Source organism: Phasianus colchicus, chromosome 2 (assembly GCF_987193195.1).
Source record: "Phasianus colchicus chromosome 2, bPhaCol1.hap1.1, whole genome shotgun sequence".
In the NCBI taxonomy this organism is placed as follows: domain Eukaryota; kingdom Metazoa; phylum Chordata; class Aves; order Galliformes; family Phasianidae; genus Phasianus; species Phasianus colchicus.
In genome coordinates this window covers 2,760,475-2,780,092 of record NC_143437.1, presented here as the reverse complement: position 1 = coordinate 2,780,092, position 19,618 = coordinate 2,760,475, and the positions used below count along the sequence as shown (strand labels likewise).

Below are 19,618 nucleotides of genomic sequence, written 5' to 3'. Positions count from 1 at the left end.
TCAGCCCCGCTGCACGCGCAGTCTCTTCTGCGATCGCGGCGCCGCGTGAAGCGGTGACCTCACTCCAGGCCTCGTTTCCAGTCTATCTTTTAATGCCGCCGCATTTGTGGCTGCTGACCGCCCCTCCCCTAAAGCCATGATCTGATTACGGCCATAGGCCATTAGGGCAGCCCTCCGTCCTCCACCTTCCCCTCACAACCCCCCCTCCCACACGCCCAGCCCCGCTCCCCTCCGCGGGAGCGCGCGTTGGTCCCGTGACGCCGGTTGCCGTGGCGAGGCGTGCGCGCTCCACCCGCCCGACCCCCGACCCCAAACCCGGCGCCGCTCTGGGCTGCCCGGCCATGGCGGCGGAGGAGGAGGAGGCCGACGTGGAGTGGGTGGTAGACAGCATCGCCGGGTTCCTCCGCGGGCCCGCCTGGTCCGTCCCCGTGTTGGAGTTCATGGAGCAGAAGTGCGAGGGTGAGCGGCGGGGCGCTGAGGCGCTTCGTGGCGGAGAAGGAGCCGGGTTGGCGGGCGGGCGGGGCGGCCCCGCTTCGGTGCGGGTTGGTGAGGTAGGCCGGCACGGGACCACAGCGCTCAGGAGCTGAAGGCATCGCTGTGCGGTACGTGGAATAAAATGCGGCCCTTCCGGGTCGCACCTGAGGAGCTGCCGTGCTAAAGCTGCGGCTCGTTCCGTCAGCTGTATCTAAAAACGGGGTGTTTTTTAGCAGGAGGACGATATGAAGGAAAACTAAGACATATTAAGAGGTTTGGGTAAAGGCAGCCTGCTTGATCATCTGTATGGGCTGTTGTTTGTCACCCCACAGCCTCAGCATGCTGGGAGGGCTGGGCGAAATACCTGTTCAAGCAGGTGTCAGATGAGTGTGGAAAACCCCCAGTGATGGTGAAGGTATATTATAAAATAAAAAGCTGGTTGCAGTCGCCTATCCTGAGTTATTCAGCATGCAATAAAAGGAGTGCTTTATTTGAGGAGAATCCTTTAAGCCGTCATCGATACGTTTTAACACTGAAACAGTGACCTTATAACACAAAGGCTTCCGGATGCTGTCACCTTGTGCTGTGCAGCAGCTCCTGCCGATGGCTGCTGTGAATCTGGAAATTGTTTCCACCCTTCGTGACCTCTGAAGATCGCTGTGGGCGCTCACACCTTTCCCTGGTACACTGATAAATGAGAAGGTCAGGTAAAGTTACCAGTCTGCCACATGGAAGCAACAGAGAAAGCATGGCTAGAGCTTTTGCATCAGTGTCTGCTCAGACTTCTTGCCATTCAGGCGTTTTGATTGCCGTGGAAGTGGGATATAGGTGGGAGCTGCCTCTCTTGTTTCAGGAATCAGGGTGCGCATTATCCCTCTCTGTAGCAGTGATCTCTCCTTTAGAAGGTTGAGTGGAATTTACTGGCAGTAAGAAGATTTATGGAACCTCTGTAAATTTCCATGAAGCGGGCTTATATAATGGCCCCCTGCCAGTTTGTTGCTGTGTAAGAAATTAGAGGAGCAAAGTAGAGAAATGGGAGCGAGTGGTCTTCCAGGGTTTCGTTGGACAACTCCCAGCAGCTATTGAGAAGAAAGAAAAGGCTGAGGAAGTGTTGCTGCAGTGTTAGGGTTGCTAAGAAGCTCAGTTGAAGAAATGCAAACTTCTGATTGCAGTTCTGCGCTTGTTTGCTTTTCCTTTCCATAAATATGCTAATTCCACCACTGTTACTGAAGTGTTTTGTCAGGGCAGAATTCTTTTTGTTCTCAAAACGTTCAAAGCCTTTGGACTGAAAAAAAAAAAGACATCTTTTCAATTAACTGTCAATTTCTGATTCCTCAAAACTAGAATTCGAGCTTTAATAACGGGTATGCAATTATTTTGCATATTTAGTAGGAGTGATCCTACTATTGTTGTATCTGTTGCTAATTCGTTGCTTTCTCCCTCCCTCTTTCTGGGGACTTGACTAATTTCTCATGGCTTCATTAATTTCCATTTCTGTGGCTGCAGAACTCAAGTTCAGTCTGTGGGCATGCCTTAAAGGGCAGGGGCTTTTCTGTTTTACTCAGATATTCTAAGGTTTAAATTGAAATATTGCTTGTAGATAAATGAGCTTGACAGTAATGTTGAAGACCGGAGGATAAAGACAGGGTACAAAAAGCAGCAGCAGGTAGCTGTGACTCCCACCTGGGGGTGGGACTGGGGGTAGGAACAGAAGAGCTCTCATACTTACTGTGTCTGTGAGTGCAGATGAGTCAGTTCAGTCCCAGCAGGGAGGACTCAAACTTCACATAGCTGTCACCCTGTTTGAGGAATTTGCTAGCAGTGATTTTCAATTTTAGCAGGAAAATGCTGAGTTTGTCTCCAAGGACATCTGGGCCTCCCATCTTGTCCTGGTGTATTGGGTTCTTCAGGTCTTTCCTGTTTGGTGACCAAAACTCAGAGCCAAAACCTAGAGGAAAAAGATCATTACATGATTTAGGAGACGTAACTTGAGAAAATCCAGGATCCCCATTCAAATACACTATTCCTTAATGCAGTTTAATACAGAAAGGATGTTGACCCTTACTCGCTTTATTTGACATTTAGCTTTGTCCTTTTTGTTCGGACTCTGAAAACAGCAGTTTGTGGAAGCTTTCCATTCTGCTTTCCATGTCGTCCTGGAACTGTGTGAGGAAAAGGACTTGGAGGCAGTCTCTTTGGTACAGGGAGAAGCAGTGAGGTCCCTTCTCCAGCCCTCCTGGGTATTCAGGGGATAAGGAGCAGGAGGGGGTAGAAGGGAAGGGAGACATAAAGACAAAGGTTAGGGCCTGCAATGGCTATCACAGAGATCCCCAGGGGGAAGGAGATGCAGAAGACAATAGAGGCAGTTAAGAATCTTCACCATCTTGGGTTTGTAATATGGTGGTGTATAATCAATGAAAATATAAAGGAATATTATATAATTTAATAACATTAAGATGTTATAATAATGAAATAAGCAAGAGAGTTAGGCACAGCAAGACAAAGAGAATAAATAGGATGCTTACCCGTGTCGTGGGCTCGCTCAGGAAACTCCAGTGGAGTGGATCTTCCAAAGAGAGAGAGATCCTTCCCCACTGGTAGTCAGCTCTTAAATGGGTCTAGGAGAGGTGCAGCCAGGCTCCACCCCTTCCTGCAGCACAGGTGAGTTGCTTTCACCTGTGCTCCCGTGGCTGACTCATTGCTCGCCTCAGGTGATCAATCAGAGGTTCAGGCTGTGACTCAGCAGTTCCCATACAGGTGGTCAATATAGAAACTGACATTTTACTTTAAAAGTAGGATTTATAGTACTATTTTTGTGGAACAAGCATTTTCTACCATTTGAATGTTTTGTTATACACTTCTGAAACCTCTTTTTTTTTTTTTTTAATGAAATGATATGGGAAAAAAAAAACATTTTCCTAGGTAGAGAAATGAAACAAAAGCAACTGTTGGCTTTCCAAATTCTATCTATTGAAAAGCCAGCTTCCTTGTGTTACTTAGAGGGCCAGAACTGTTTGATTAGATTTTGATATTTGCTTCATGTTGTAATAAATTGATGCTATCTGTTAGGAGCAACCATCTTACATCACATCTAGGTTCTGACTGACGTTGCCTCAGAGTTGTTGCAGCTGGAAAATGATCTTTCTAAGAATCACTGTAAATTACTGGGAGAGTTGCACTAATTCTGTCACACAAATGCCATCACCATTGCAGATGTCACAAAAAATCGCACCCGCTCACCAGTTGGTAATGCAGAATTCCTATTCTTCAGATGACTTCAAAGCATGCAAATGGGCAGTGACTTGTCCAAGGTGGAGTGGCTAATCTTGAAGGGAACTGACGATGTCTTACTTCTAAGCCTCTGCTTTAATTGCTAGGTTTTACATTACTTCTGTTCATTGCTGACATGATAAAAATGCAAATTGTAAATGTAAGTGTAAAACCTCCTGTCTTGCATTTCTCTTGCTTTCTGCTGCTTCTGTTCTGTGGTACAGAAATCATTAGCTTGGTATTTCCAGCCAGGAGTTGTTAATGTTAATGTGAGTCTACGTGGATAATAATGGCACCTGCTGCATGGATTCCCATTTTTGTCTGGACCAGGGTAGATAAAATTTTAGCAAGTAATAGTAAATTACCAGCACCAAATCTTCTCTTTGGGGCTTTCTCTCAATTGTTTTGCAAGCAGGATCTCTCTTTCCTGCATCACACCAGCTTCTTGTCAGTGAACAGCATTTAAAATAAAGGTTCAAGTCATTAGCACAGCCTTCATTTAGATGTGTGCAGAGATAAATAACCTGGTTCAATGTCAACTGCCGTATTAGAACAGCCTCATGCAAGTTCACATGGTAGTTCTTACATTAAATCTTACTTCTTAATGCATCTATCTGCTGAATCCTCAGCTTGCTTAGAAATCTCTTCTGTTGTGAAGATGCATTTTTCGAGTATTAAGTTAGAAGTCTTACAGTAAATTACCACAAGTACATGGTTAGCCTGAATGTGGGAATAAGTAGGTTTTTATTATTGATCATGTCTTACCTTGTCAGATGCTTAAATGTATTAACTTGTAAAGGTCAGTCTTACTCTAAATGGAAAATTAATTTGTGGCGCTGGTATTGGAAGTACAGGTACTTGAAGCACTGACTCAGAGATGTGTGTTTTTCAGTTTTTGACGATGAAGAAGAAAGCAAGTTGTCTTACACAGAAATTTATCAGGAATACCAAGCACTGGTGAGTGTTATTCACTGTTAGTGGTAGAATTCTAAGAAAGAATGTGCAGTGTATTTGTTATTCGGAATTTACTAGTGTTGCATGCCATGAGTGTTATTTGGATATTCTTTCAGTCATGCTTATCAGTGCATTTTTAGGCGTAAGCACAGAAATGTTATATTTTCTTACCCAGTGTTACCTATTTTTCCTTAATGTGAGTGCGTTGGCTAGTTAGAATACTGTGTTTTATAAGCTTGAGAGCCTTCACATGTTATGGAAAGTTAAAATGACAAACAGCACAATGTTAGAAAACATGTAAAACTTGTTTCCTTATGAGATCAGTAAACCTACTGAATTATTTCAAGTATCAGAATAAAATACAGAATGCTTTTGGAGCATACTTATAATCAATGCACACAGTTTTCTAAAACATTTCCTTATAACAAGGCTTGGTAGTACTTGATATCAAGAACCATGAGTGGAATGAATATAGGCCAGCAGTGATTTCTGCTGTGATCCTGAAGGATATTGGATGCACAGACTGGCAAAAAAATCCTTTTACTTAAAAAGTACAAATGGTGAGGAATATCAGCTGGGAGTCTGGAGAGAAGGTAGAGAGGTGAGGTCCCTGGAAGTTGGAGAGGTTCAATTAAGCAATAACCAGTTTCAGCAAAAAAAAACAGTATTGCTTTAAAACAGCTTATGAAAGCAAATAAGCCAGAAGTATCAGAGAAATCAGTCATATTATTGCAGTCATTTCTCTGTGAGTTTTAAAAAACACAACAGCAGCAGGAAAGAAGATACAGTTTTGGGCAAAAAAAAACATGATTCTTAGGGAAAAATCTCTTAGAAAGTAAGGCTTATATTTCTTACAGGTTGAAAAATTATTAGAAGGCTATCTTACAGAAGTTGGCATTACTGAAGAGAAATTTCAGGAAGCTTTTTCATCTCCTCTTGCAAAGACTCACACTTCACAGGTATATTTTCCTTTGTTAAGGAATGCATGGATTTAATTTTTTAGCTTTGTCTTTCCACAGATGCATGTTTGAACATGCAAACGTACATATTTGAAAAGCTTTCTTTTTCAAACTTTAATGTTCTAAAACCTAATGTACCTGTTTATATTGTGAACTTTGAGCAGCAAAATGTGCATCTTTAAAATAGCAGCAGACACTTGTGTGGTGTCACTCTTTTGAGATTTATCTTCCATGCTTTGTACTTTCTAAACCACACCTCTAAGCTTAAAGGTATGTCTGCCACCTACCTTTATTTGCAGATTTGTCAGCTTTATGGTAGCATTCAGTCCATTTATGGTAGCAGAAAAACTTGAAGATTAAAAAAAACAGACATAAAAGCAAAAGATATTTTCCTCCAATTTTGTAATAAAACAGTAAAATCTGTAAGACAGAGATTGCCCTGGGAAGACAAGGCATGATTCTGTACTGCTTCACCTGCTGAAAGTTATCTTTAGGAATTGTCTCAGGTGTGTGGGGCAGAGAAGTGGGAGCTCCTCCTGCCAGTGCAAAGTACTTTGTTGAAAATGTCTCCTCCAGCAAGGTTTGTCAGAGTGCACATTCCTTGCTTAAGCTTACAGACTTGTTCAAGAAATCCAACAAATTGTGATTGTAAAGTTATACTGGGAAACCATCCAGGCTTTATGATAATATGTAGCCATGATGATCCAAGGACATAAACCCTCAAATTCTTTTCTTGTCTACAAGCTCAACTTACATAGCTAGAAAAAGTAGACAGATAAAAGAATGAGATAGAGTTATTAAAAACAAGTTCCACAGAATTTAATTTTTAACATAATTTCCAGCAAACTGAGAAGGTTTTGATTTCTGTATTTTAATTAATTTGTGCATACCTTCCCTCCCACAGGCCATTTTGCAGACAGTGCTGGCAGCAGAAGATTTTAGACTATTTAAAAAAATGATGGTGCAGAAAAATATTGAAATGCAATTGCAAGCCATTAGAGTCATGAAAGAAAGAAATGGTAAGAAGTAGAAAAGAAAAAAAAAGAAGCCTCACATTTACTTTTTTTGTTTGTTTGTTTTAAGGCTGTGTAATCCAGTTATAAATGAAAACAGAATGCTGAAGTTGAAGTTAAGGGAAAACACTGAGCTGGTTTTACTGAGACCAGGATTTCAGTATTTAGTTCTTGGATTATATTCTCAGACACAGCAATCTATTTTCCTTTTTCAAGTAACAGATTGTGAACTCTAAGATTTTGGATGAAACTTGATCTGTTTTTTGCTAGAGAATTTTGCTGAGTGTTAATTGCATCAGATTATCAACAGCAATAGTGCTGGTAGCTGAACTGTGCTATTTGCAGAGCAGTGTTGGTCTGTCACGCCTACCCTGCAGTACACACTGTGCATTTGCACATGAAAGATCCATAGAGCAGAAATTTGGCCTTCATTATTGTAATAGATAAGTGCTGTTAAAGGAAATGCATTCTACACCCAACTCTACTGCTCTGTTGATGTTTCTCGAAGTATTTTTTATCTGCTCCCTCTTTTCATCCTTGTCTTCAATGCTATTACTTTGTCTTACTGGGTGCACGTTTTTTTCACAGAATAATTCTTAAATTTTAAGTTTAATGCAACACCTAGATTTGAAAATGGTTTGTTTAACCATGGTTGATTTATAGTCTGCAGGAAATACCATATAACAATCAATGCAGACTGTGCCTTATGTTTTGCCCTCAGATATCAAAACCTGTTTTACTTCAGAAACTTTTGCCTTTTTGCTACTTGCAACTTGATACTGAGGATCTAAAATCATTTTGTAAACAATTTACAGTAAGGAAGGATTAGGTATATTTATTTCTTTCTCTCTTTTATCTGAACAAGATTTATTTCTCATCTTTGTCTGAACACTGATGCCAATGGAGTACAAAATAACTTTCTTTAGAGTAATGCATTTTATTTTTTGATAGGTGTGTTGCCTGACTGTTTGACAGAGGGTTCAGATGTATTCAGTGAAATTGAACAAGAAGAAATGAAAATACTCAGGGAGGTTCTAAGGTAAAATAAGAAATCAGTCCTGCTTTCCACCTTCCTTTAAAATAAAAGGATATAGGACATAATACGTCAGGCTTTTTCTGGGAAACTGCTTTCAGATGGCATGAGAAAAATGAATTGTGCTAGACAGTGGATGTGATCAAGGGTATCTAAAGACGTAAGAATTACTACTCTGCCATGGTGGAACCACCTTGGTGATTCATGGAATGATGTGCAACTTTAAAAGCCCCACTGGTTCCATTCTCCTCTGAATCTCAAGGCAGAGCTGTGTTCAGTGACTTTGGACAAAGAAGCACACTAACTGTAAGCTGTTCTGTGAGCACTCTTAACCCAGGACTGGAGATATACGATCAACACTGCTTATAGCAGCTTTATTACTCCTTAACAAGGATACCATACTTCGTTCTGTGTCCTTTAAAGCCTTGGAAAGGCAAATTCTGCTTCTGCAGAATTCATTTCCACAGCCTCCTCCTTAGTTGTGTTCAGTGTCTCCTGCTGTGATTTAAGATGCATGAGGACTGATACAACTTCTATTGATTCTCCTCCACTCCCAGTTCACCCATATGTAAAGAATCATAAACAAATAATAACATTAATTTTATAATATATAACAACATATTAATATTTTATAATATGTAATATTATATTTGCCCTCTGTGTTCTGGAAATACTTTCAGTCTTTAGCAAGTCAAAGAATGGATAGATAGACAAGCCCTGGAAATCCATATACAATTATTTTAGCTCAGGGAAAGATAGAGGACTGAGTTCTGTACATCTATCATGGTTTTCTCTTTCAAGAATGTATTTTCATTTAAGTCACAAAAATACGTAGGCTGCTCTGAAAGAAATGCCTCCTGTGTTATGATGCTGGCCTACAACATCAGAGGCAGATGTTGGTAGTACAGCAGTAGAGTTTGAACCTTCCCACCAATGTCTGGTTACATTTTGTTGCTTAGATGACAGATGGCAGCAGAGGGGCACTCTGACAAGATAGCATCTAACACAGAAGCACATATGAAGCCAAGGTGTGTCGTTGGATTCCTTTACACTGAAAAAACAATTGCACCCACTGAAATTCATAGATGCTGGCTGAATGTTTATGGAGACCAGGCACTGGATATTAGCACAGCGAGGTGCTTGATGATCAGCAATGGTGACAGTGGCGTGGAAGACAAGCCATGTTCTGGACAGTCATGAAGACTTTAGGAGCACTGAACACAGGCTCTTTTTCATTGCTGCTGAAAATGCTTAGTTAGTGGTGATTGTGTTGAAAAATATTTTGTAGCTGAGAATTTACCAAATTGTGTCATTGTGCTCCGTTGTATCTGTTGTTATTTCTGTGGAAATAAATAGGAGACACTGCTTTCAGAGGAACCAATGTATTTTGGACATATTATGTTGTTCACATTATCCAACAATTGATTTGATTGTCTCCAACTATTTAAGCAGTGCTGAATTTACGTAGAAGTCATTGGTACCAAAGAAGTCTCAACTTATGTCTTGTGTTACAGGAAATCTAAGGAAGAATATGAAATAGAGCAAGAAAGGAGACGGATGGAAGAAGTGAGTATCTTATCTTTCTAGATGGTTTATGCTGAGGATTGAGAAATACTTTGAATATTCTTGTCCCAGGCATCAACTGTATCACTCCAAGGCAGCACATGCCACCCTAAGCAAATAAAAGCTCTGTCAACAAGGTCTTCATTTTGAAGGGTATGTTCTGTTGTTTATGTTTTTCTTGATGGTGTCATTGACATTAATGCCATGTATAATACCAGTATTCACCAGTCATTTGATGCAGCTCATAAGCATATTCCTTTAGTACCTGAATTGTAAGATTCTGGCAATGGGTGTCAGCCTTTCAGATTTAGAGAACATGTGAATTACCAATTTTGTCAAGATCAAAGGAACTTCAAAGTGTAAGCTTCTTAGTGACTACAGTATTCCTAATCTCTCAGGAATGAGAAGGATTGCTTCATAGACACTATAGTTATTCATTAAGTCAGCCCAGTGCTGCCAGAACTAATCACCAGAAACTAGAAATCCCTTCCAAGTTAAACCATCACTCAGGTAACTGAATGTAAGTGGGGACTGGCTGAACTGCCAGTTGTTAAGCAACTGAGAAGCGAGCAGATTGAAGTCTGAGGAAGGCTTCTCTGAGGAAGCAGCAGCAACTACAATGGCTGTAGTTTCTACAGTGAAAGTGTGTCGATAAATCTCCCCTTCAACAGGAAAATATATTTCAACTATACAAAAGACACTAGAATTGTAAGCTTTTTAAGAAGGGAGCAAAATTGCTTTTCTGTTCTTTTCCATTATAGGAAATTGAGCCTGGTAAATTTGAAAAGAGAAAGTATTGTGTTTCTTCAGCCTGATTGACAGAGGAAGCTACCTGGAGGCCAAATCTAACTACTGCAGAGGTCTCCACTTCATTTCCAAGCTTGTTCCTTAGTTCAAACTATGATACATGCAGATGATAGTCATGTTACTGAAATTCTACCAAAGTAACCACTCCCATCCTCTGACACTGCAGAAAAATAGTGAAAAAAAAACATTGTTTCCTATGTTACAATGATGCATTCCAGGAAATGAGTCACCTGTTCTACAAAACCTAGAAGCTCTTCGTCTCATTTTAACAAATGGTGTTCTATCAAACATACAGGCTTACCCAAATCCTTACAGACCAGCCAAGAACATCAGTATTCTTGATAAACATGCCAGATTACAGTAGTGTCTCATTTTTCTGCCTAGCCACTGAACTGTTTCTTCTTGGAATAGGAATGCATGCATGGAGCTGTACCTCATGAACTGCACTTCACAGTTTACAACATCTAATTCCATTTAGCGGTTCTTTTTGAAGACATATTTCCCAGTATATGTAATTCTGTCAGCCAAAGTACTTAATTATTGGAAGAGTCTTCTGCATATTTCATAAAGATAAAACTTGGTACATCAGTTTTATTTGCTCTAAGGTGGAATTCTTAAATCCTCCTATCCATAGAAAAACATAGCAAAGAGCACATGGAAAATACTGTTTAAACTTACCTTAGCATGACTGATCCCATTGGGATATCTTCTGCTACTTCCTTTCAGTCATAGGACCAGACCATAAGAGTTTAATAATGCAAAACTTATTTGGAAAGCATTGGCAGGAAGTCTGGCTACAGAATTAATACAAATTCACTCAGTTTAACTCAACAGAAAAGCATGAATCAGAGGGCTGATGAGTAGTATAGATATTTTCTGGGCGATTTCCAGCTTTTTCAGAGGTGGATTGCATTGTTGAGATTTCTCAGACAAGCATAGAGGTAAAGCAGCATCAGAAATCATCCAATCTATTACTTCCATTCAGGTGATTATTTGTTTATTTCTAACTTCAGTATATGCTCCTAAGTTCTCTTACTGTACAACATGTTTCTATGGTGGGTGAAGGTCTGTTTGAAAGTCACAAGCAAAGCATAGTAAAAAAAAACAACCCTAAGTTACCCATTTGTAGCTGGGAAACAAAATGTCAATTTATCTAATGTTCTCAATTTTGATTTTTGGTTAGAGAATAAGTTTTGAACTAAAATAAACAGAGAAGCTCATTTATAGTTATAAGCCAGCACAAACATTCCTATCAGTAAAACAAAATAAGCAGTTTGCTTTGTTCACTTTGACAATGCAATATACATAGTGTAAACAACACCATTTTAATTAGGAGTTTCCACAAGTTTCCTGTGTATTGGTTGTTTGATGCCTGGAATACAGTGATGGGAATTGTAATGCTTGGTTTTGTTTGCTGTTTTAATTTAAGGCACGTGCTAAATGCAAATCACCAGCTGTGACCAGTTCTCCAGGAGATTCAAGAGAAACTGTAAAAGTTAAGGAGTCTACTGAGGGAGCTGATGGTTCTGAAGAAACTCCAAAGTTATCATTAGGTAATTTTGAGAAAGTTCAATAGTAGATGTGCAACACAAATACACACACACAGGTGATCCTCAGAAACAAGCATTGCATCTCAGTGGAATTTATTCTTAAAGAGAGTTTGTGAAAAATTTGTAGTTTGATATTCTGAGGTCACTTTCAATAATACAGTTCCAATTTTAGCAAATAAGTCTGCGCTGTCCTTAGTTATTTTTCCATGTGTCCTTTACTCATCTTTGTATGCATTCACACTAAGTTTTCATATCACAGACACTTGAGCTGGATACTTTTAGCCTTGGTAGTACCTGTGGGGTATCCTTGGGCCATTTTATGGGCATTAATTTCTGGCCGTTAATACATGAAGTGGTTGTCAGACCCTCAGTTCTTTAAAACTGACTTAGTGTCCTTCGTGATAGGAAATGTGAAAGAAAAGAGCATCACCTTTTAGAAATATCTTTTTTCCTTATTTTTTCTGCCCTTCTTGAAAAATTTTGTTACAGTTGTTTAAACTCTGATTCTCTGCTTTCCACTCTTGGAAGAATGCAGAAGGTCTGCAGGTATACTTGTATTCTTCTCTTAGCCTGATTTGATTCCTCTTATTTTTGCATAGTTATGCCACCTTTCAGTGGCACCATTAGATTACTGATCTGCAGGACTTAATCCTGTATTTGAGAGACAGGGGATCTCGGAGCCTGGGAGTCAGAACTTGTTTGCTGTTCTTGTGCCTGCTCAGCTGAAGCTGGGCATTTAAATGCTCCTTAAACACCAAAGATGAGAAGTCAGACAGCTCTTTGAGAATCTTCTTGCTTTGTAGAGCTGGCATCATACAACAACACACCTGTTCCAAGAGGATACTAAGACAGCTTGTCACAGCTTATCCTCCAGTTTGGTTATAGTGGTTTCAGTTAGTAGTGAGGGCAAAAAAAAAATAAAATCAAGGAGTGTGCATACTGTGAATCTTCTTCCAGATTATTCTCATACAGAACTGAGGACTGCTTTTTAGCTCAGTCTCTTAATATCTAACTCCAAAGCACGGGCTCTCACCTAAAGCTCCATCTTGGATAACAAGGTCATGACTTCAGCTTGAGTCTCTTCTGCATAGTACCACATGCAATGCTAGGAAAGGGCACAGCATTCTGTGCCTCTGTCTTTCTTCTCAGTGTGGTTTGGTTCCAGACCCTCACTGCCCACCAGACTTGTTCTCAGATCCTGGCTGTATTCTCACTTGAAGAGTCACCTTAGTGCAGAACAGAGTAGCTTGCCTTTCTTATCTGAGAAGAGGGAGGTATCCCATACCAAGGGAGCATCAACTTGGCAATGTGACTCCTTACACAAAAATAGTCCTCAGTTAGGAAAATATAGCACCCCCCTATCTTTTGTCAGGCATGTATTTCTTTTATTTCAGCCATATGCCTTTTCATCATCTTACACAGTGTATAATCAATGAAAATTACATAAAGGAATATTATATAATCAAATAACACTAAGATGTTATAATAATGAAATAAGCAAGAGAGTTAGGCACAGCAAGACAAAGAGAATAAATAGGATGCTTACCCGTGTTGTGGGCTCACTCAGGAAAGACCAGTGGAGTGGATCTTCCAAAGAGAGAGAGAGATCCTTCCCCACTGGTAGTCAGCTCTTAAATGGGTCTAGGAGATGTGGAGCCAGGCTCCACTCCTTCCTGCAGCACAGGTGAATTGCTTTCACCTGTGCTCCCAGGGCTGACTCATTGCTCGCCTCAGGTGATCAATCAGAGGTTCAGGCCATGACTCAGCAGTTCCCATACACACAGTTTCACTTTAAGATCACAAACTTCATTTGGTGGGTCGCTAAAAGTTTTCTACTATGTAATGAATTTGAAGCTAATGGCAATTGCTTAAATCTTCTTAATTTCCACTTTGGCGAACCCTGTTAGTGGTTCACAAATGAGAGATTGCAAAACCATTCATCCTGTACAATGACCACCCAACTTCTTGCACTGCTAGGAGATAGGAAGGTAAGTTTCATAGTAATAGTTACAGACAGCACAGTGTTGAATGCAGGTGACCTTTCCAGCATTCCTGAAGAACACCTCCCTTTCTTGATACCTGCCAGCTGTGTTTGCATCCAGCACAGATAAGGACGCAGCACCTGCTAGAGTGGTCCTGGGTGCTTGCCTTTTGAGAAGACTGAAGTGTTTGCCCACATCAAAAAGCACTGCTTAGCTTAGTCACCCACAGTATGAATGTACATATAGACAAATTCTCAAAGGAAAGAATAGGTTACATGCCAGTACAATTACAATTCTTTGAGACATTGTCTATTTGTACATTTGCCATCGACCCTCCTCCTTCCCTTGTCTCCTTAGTGTCTTTTCAGGTTTGTGAGTCAAGTGAAACTGAGGGTCCTATGATCACATCCCACAGGTACTGCTAGGACACAAACATCTCCAGCTTGAGTGTTTGCAATATGGACAGCAACAGTATGAATGCACACACACACTACACATTTCAAAGGACTACTTCCTGGTAAGTAGTTTCCCCTGTTCATAGTGTTGGTTCTGGTGTTTGGCATGAGGTGTGTGTTCTTCAGGTCTTTTTTCCCTACTTTTTAAAGAAGGCAGCCCTGGTGTGAAGATTCTTCCTAGCACTTTTAGCTCTCTTGGTACCTCTAAGCAATTTCATTTATCATAAAGTGATAGACATATTTCACTGAAACACAAGTTCTTCATCTTTATTTTACATTTCTTTCCTAGTTTGTTTTCTGTGCTTTGAGCATTCTCTCTCCTTTGCTTTTCCCCACTGCTTTTTTCACAGTTATTATCATTTTCTGTACGAAAGAACCAGCAGCATCAAACTAAACTATTCCATGCTTTAACTTAAAACAACAGCAACAAAAAACCCACAGACAACTCAGTGAACAGCTGTTTGCTTTGCACTAGTGTCAGTGAAGCTAGGCTATGCTATCTCTTACTGTGCTTTGATAGAAGCCAAGGAAACTGCTCATACTTTAATACTAATGCCAGTTATTTCTAAACATTACTGAAAAAAGCCGTAGTGCATCATTGTAGAATTCTAGTTTGCTACATTCAGTTGCACATCTTAACTCAGAGATCACAGAATACACTTAAAGAGACTGCACTAGAATTCTTACTGCGCTCTTAGTGTTTTTGCATTGATACCAGTATTTTCAGGACAGTTGCTTTGGGCAAGGTGAGTGAGCTGATTGAGGAAGGAAGGCATTGGGGTCACCTGAACCTTGCTTGAGCTTCCCTGCCCAAAGCTCCCCTGGCAGCCTCCAGCCAGCCTGCCTGGGGCTCTGAGCTCTGCTGATGTCAGGCACAAAGTCAACTTCTAGTGTATCCTCTCCTAGAGGATCCTAGAAGATCAGTTCTGAAAATGAGATCTTAAGCTGTGGGTCTGAATAGGTAACCTCCCAGTTTTGGGGCCAGCATAATGCCTTGCACCTTGAGTTTTCACTTCCTTCCCTCTCCCTTACACGTTCACTTAAATACAAAAGTATTGCCTGATCCTGTTCTTTGAAGCTGAAAACTGAAGCAGCACCCTTGTATTTGGAGCTGGCTGAAGCGTGCTGTGTGGACTGCTGATTACTGACTCTTAATTAACACAGAGAGCGAGGGTATAATCTTGATATAAACTGCCCACTGGAATACTGCGTGTGAAATTACATTCCAAGCTGTAGAAATAGGTTAGAACAATATGATGGGAGAATTGGCATGATAGAAAGATGTTATAAGAGAAGGGAAAAAAGATTGCTTACCCATATCTGAAGGGAAGGTTCCAGGTCAGCAGGGGAAAGCTTCACCAGGGAGGGATCTGCAGAGAGAAATCCTTCCCCAGTGGGGTCTAAGAGAGGTGCAGCCAGGCTCCACCCCTTCCTGTCACACAGCTGAACTGCCTTCACCTGTGCTCCCAGGGCTGACCAGCTCCTTTCCCCAGGTGCTCAGTCAGTGGGTCAGGCTGTGACTCAGCAGTTCCCATACACAAGCATTTCACAATAATTCATAATCGCAGTAGTGATGCTTTAATGTAAAGCATTACTTAGTAGTATAAATACGTTACTTACCAGTGGTTTTTGATGGTGAGTTTTATGAAAAGAATATAAAATCAACTTTCTCCCCTTTTTAAGCAAGTCTTCCCTTTTTTTAGAGGAGAGATCTTAATATTAGAGGAAACCCTCTATTTATTCTTTACTTGATGTGTTACTGTTTTTTTTTTTTAATGGGAAATTGCTGTTTAGAGGAATCTCGGCAATCTGCAAGGGCAGACTTAAAACCAGTCCGCCCACCACAGAAAGGCCCAGAGAGCTTACCTCAGCCCACCAAAGGGAAGGAGGACATGAAGAAAAGAGCATCTGGAAAACGTGCAGAAAGTGCAGCACAGAAAGCTGCACCAGAAGGACATGTAAGTTTAAAGCAACCAGCAATGCCTTCTGCCCCTGAAACAGAACCTAGAATGACACAGAAAGTAGACAGAAAATAGTATTATGTTTATAATATGTCTTTTGTTATTGTAATGCATTTCTTTTAACCAGCATGCAAGTACTGTTATCGTATTTAGCACTTTAATTTGCATGAAGTTCAGACCACCACTCCATTTTTAAGAGTAGAATTCTAGAACTTAGCATTCAGCCTTTAACCTTGTGGTAAGTTCTTAATAAGACAGCTATGGCTTGAAGTTTTCACTTGGCTTCTGAAAACAAGCTACTAAGTTGAGAGGCAAAGTTGATGTACAGGCTTTTATTATTTAATGAATACATAACTTAATTTTGTCATGTGTCTTATTTCCAAATGTACTTCAAAAACATTCAGAATACCCCAGAACTTGACGAGCAGCAGCTGAGACAACGGGAAGACTATCTTAAGAAAAAACGAGATATGCTGATAGCTGCAAAGAAAGAGTCAAGAAATAATATAATACCACCCACGAACACAGACCAGAAGGAGGAGGAACCATCTCCCAAAGAGGTAAAGGGTTCAAATACTTAAAATCATCCTGACGGCTTTATAACAGTCAGGCAGTTTCAGTGAAGATGTGGCTGAGTGTGGTAGCAGTATTAAAGGAGCAAGTGGTGGGAGTAGTGGAACTATTTTCAGGTCACTTTGCAGAAGAGTACAGGCTAAAAGTTTTAATCATTAAGTTAGCATTTCACCTCTGTATTGCCAAATCCTCTTGATTAAGTTTATGAACTGTTAGAGTGTTGGTTTTCTTCTAATCCTTTGGCCAACAATTTGGGCTTCCTTAAATCCATTTTTTTTCCAGCTAAGACAGAAAAAAAATATATTTTGCAAAGTCCAATTTTACGTAGAAAAACTTGCTTAGTTCTCCTGATCTCGGAGGGTTTTGCTCCTTTTTCAAATAAATAAATCCCTGGTTAACAAATCAGCCACTGGACTAGAAGTGATGTGATAATGCAATTTAAAAAGGCAAGGCACTCTGAAGAGTAGATGCTGCTGTCATCTATCCAGTTGCCTCCAATACAAGGAAATACTTGTGGAAGAATTAGAATTATAGGAAAGGGATTGGTAAGTTTGTAGAGATACAAGAGAGCTATTCCATTCTTCGTGGTGTTTTTGTCCCACATACAAATGTGAATGGTCTCCCAGCCGTGTTGGTTGGTAGCTATAAACATGTTCTCTGTTCAGATGTATCAGGGAGAGCTCTGTGGGATAGTTCTGCACCTCAGAAAGAAGATTTAATTGTGACTGTAGTAATAAGCCTATGTCTTCAAGAGATCCTCATCCCATTATTCTAGTTGGTAGACACTGAAATGCAGCAGCATCTGGTTGGCTTGTGGTGTGTTGCTGCTGTTTCAGCTGGTCATCCTGTCACCACCTTGGTTCCATCTGCAGTAATGACTGAGGCATTTGTCACAGTCTGACTTTACAACTTGGACAATCAGCAGATCTCTCTTAAAGAGGGCTTTGCCCTTGCATGTTTAGTGCAAAGAGGTGAAACCTGTGATGGTAACAGCAAGTTCTCAGTGCAAGGAGAAACATCAGTGAAAACAACAGAGCCACTCTTGTATCAAATCCTGCTTCCATAAGGCACAGTAGAAAAAGGAAAAAAAAAAAAAAAAGGCTGCTGCTGCTTTTCAGTCTGTTAGGCAAATGCCTTGTGTAAAACACACAGTATTCTGGGCAGTGCAGGGAGATAAACTCAAGGACAGACTCGTCAGTCAATGAATTAACTCATCATTCCTTAGCATACAAAAGGTGCAGCAATCACAGAAATCCTTGTGATAGAAAATCACATCTGGGAAAAACAGTTAGCTATGCCAAGGAAAGCAGGTACAGCCATAAAGACTGGCATCCTATGGCAGGATAAAGCTGTCAGTGTAGGTCAGGCATCAGGAGAAAAAAGAAAACTTCTGCCTTCTGCTAATCATTATTATAACTAATATGATGTAATGTGTTTTTATCAGACCCATTGTTTGTAACGTTTATGTGAAAAGAAATCTTAAACTCTCAATGTGGATAAGGGAGGTAGTAGAAAACCTTAAAAAAGAAAGTAATGCTATTAAAAAGCAAATCGCTGCTTTTTAGCAAAGAGAAGCCACTTAAGATAAGAAATTTTATCATCTCAGGAGTGTTTTGTAATTGCTGAGCGTTTTAATATGCTCAGGATGTGCCCATAGTGTTGATGGGTGAACTCCTGAGCAGCACCAGTAAAGTTAAGACACTGCAGGATCCGCTTCCCAAGAAACGAAGAAACTTTTTGCATCATTTTGGGTTGCAAGCAAGTTTGAAGGGGTGGGTGTGCAGCATCAGGTCTGAAAGTGATGCTCTTTGGCTGCTCCTTGTCAGGAAAAAAGGTCTCTGCCAGCACTGCCTGCTGTGGCTCAGCTGCCTGGGTAGCAGTTAGCATTAGAAGCTGCAGTACGTATTAGGAAGTCGTGCAGTTTATTTATTGCAGTTTTTTTTTTTTCCCATTTTGTTTGTAGGAAGTTTCAGAAGAGAAGCAAAAATTACTGCAGAAGAGGAAAGTGCTCGCAGAAAAACTAAAAGAAGAAGTTATTAATAAGCGGTAATTGTAAGCAGCTCATTGCAGATCTCAAGAACATAGGCATCTTTTAGAATAAATTGTAACCAATAATGGAACGGGTTTGTTTTCAAGTATCTCGCACTTGTTTTTATAGAGCTTTCAGACAACTCACTCTGTACTTTGTATAAAATATTTGAAGTTATGCTGAAATACATTGAAAACAGGTTTTCCAGAATGATGAAAACTCACTGATTTTCACTGGAACGTGCTCAACAGTGAGGCAGTTTCACAGCCTCAGCCACTCAAATGTACAACAAAAGCAAATATTTATCTGTTAAAATAATAGCTAAAAAATGGGAACGAACAGATTTGAATAACTTTTTCTAAAGATTATAGAATTTGGTTCGTTAGAATATCAGAAATAAACTATTATTTTGGGCTGTAATGGAGTCTGAGTTCACATGGAAGTGCTATTGTGACCATCTTGTATTTGAAGGAACAGCTCATGCAGCATGAAGTGAGGAGAGCTGGAGGTTACGCTGCTGTACACACCTTCCAGGACACTTACCTGTACCATAGATCCAAGTTTGCTATGAATAAGTTAAAGAACAAAACAGAAGTAAGAACTAGGAACATCACCAGAGCAATTTGGTCCCAAAGTCAAGTCTTTAAACAAATCATTTACCAGTTTGTCTTTGGCAGACTTAAAATGAAGCACGGGAGAGGGTGCCCTTAGCACATTGTTGACTGTAACTCTGACATTAAAAGAAACAGCCCAACCACTTCAAATTCCGTGTAGCTTTTTATTAAAATAGCATTTATAACTGATACATGTTGGCAGATGTTCTTTACTTTTCCCAAAGGAGTGGTAGTGGAAGGGCCCCAGCAGGATCCGTGCAGGGGAAGCAGCCGTGGGCGACCCCTGGGGGCCGAGATGCGAGGTGACAGCCCCAGCCGTGAGCTGCACAGCTCAATGCTCCTTGGTACAGTTTTTCTAGTAGCTGCAAAAGTTGGTAATGT

General features: G+C 40.4%; 1 protein-coding gene and 1 long non-coding RNA gene across 4 annotated transcripts; one reads left to right on the top strand and one right to left on the bottom strand.

Moving 5' to 3' along the window:
* The first annotated feature begins 187 nt into the window (after positions 1-187).
* On the top strand, positions 188-18,714 carry CFAP36 (cilia and flagella associated protein 36). The gene is made up of 10 exons (XM_031597879.2): positions 188-459; positions 4,637-4,701; positions 5,556-5,657; positions 6,562-6,676; positions 7,622-7,709; positions 9,218-9,269; positions 11,503-11,626; positions 15,855-16,018; positions 16,426-16,581; positions 18,558-18,714. Exons 1-10 carry the CDS (start codon positions 342-344, stop codon positions 18,642-18,644), a joined length of 1,071 nt encoding a protein of 356 aa, XP_031453739.2. The 5' UTR covers positions 188-341; the 3' UTR covers positions 18,645-18,714.
* Positions 681-11,496, bottom strand: LOC149918816 (uncharacterized). 3 transcript variants are annotated; one of them, XR_016463811.1, is made up of 3 exons: positions 10,752-11,496; positions 2,204-2,422; positions 681-1,759 (listed from the first exon to the last, which is right to left on the bottom strand). It is a non-coding gene; the product is annotated as an uncharacterized LOC149918816 (long non-coding RNA). The 3 variants fall into 3 exon arrangements; XR_016463810.1 differs by lacking the exon at positions 10,752-11,496 and adding an exon at positions 3,000-3,218; XR_016463812.1 differs by lacking the exon at positions 10,752-11,496 and adding an exon at positions 2,540-2,684.
* Positions 18,715-19,618: the final 904 nt, after the last annotated feature.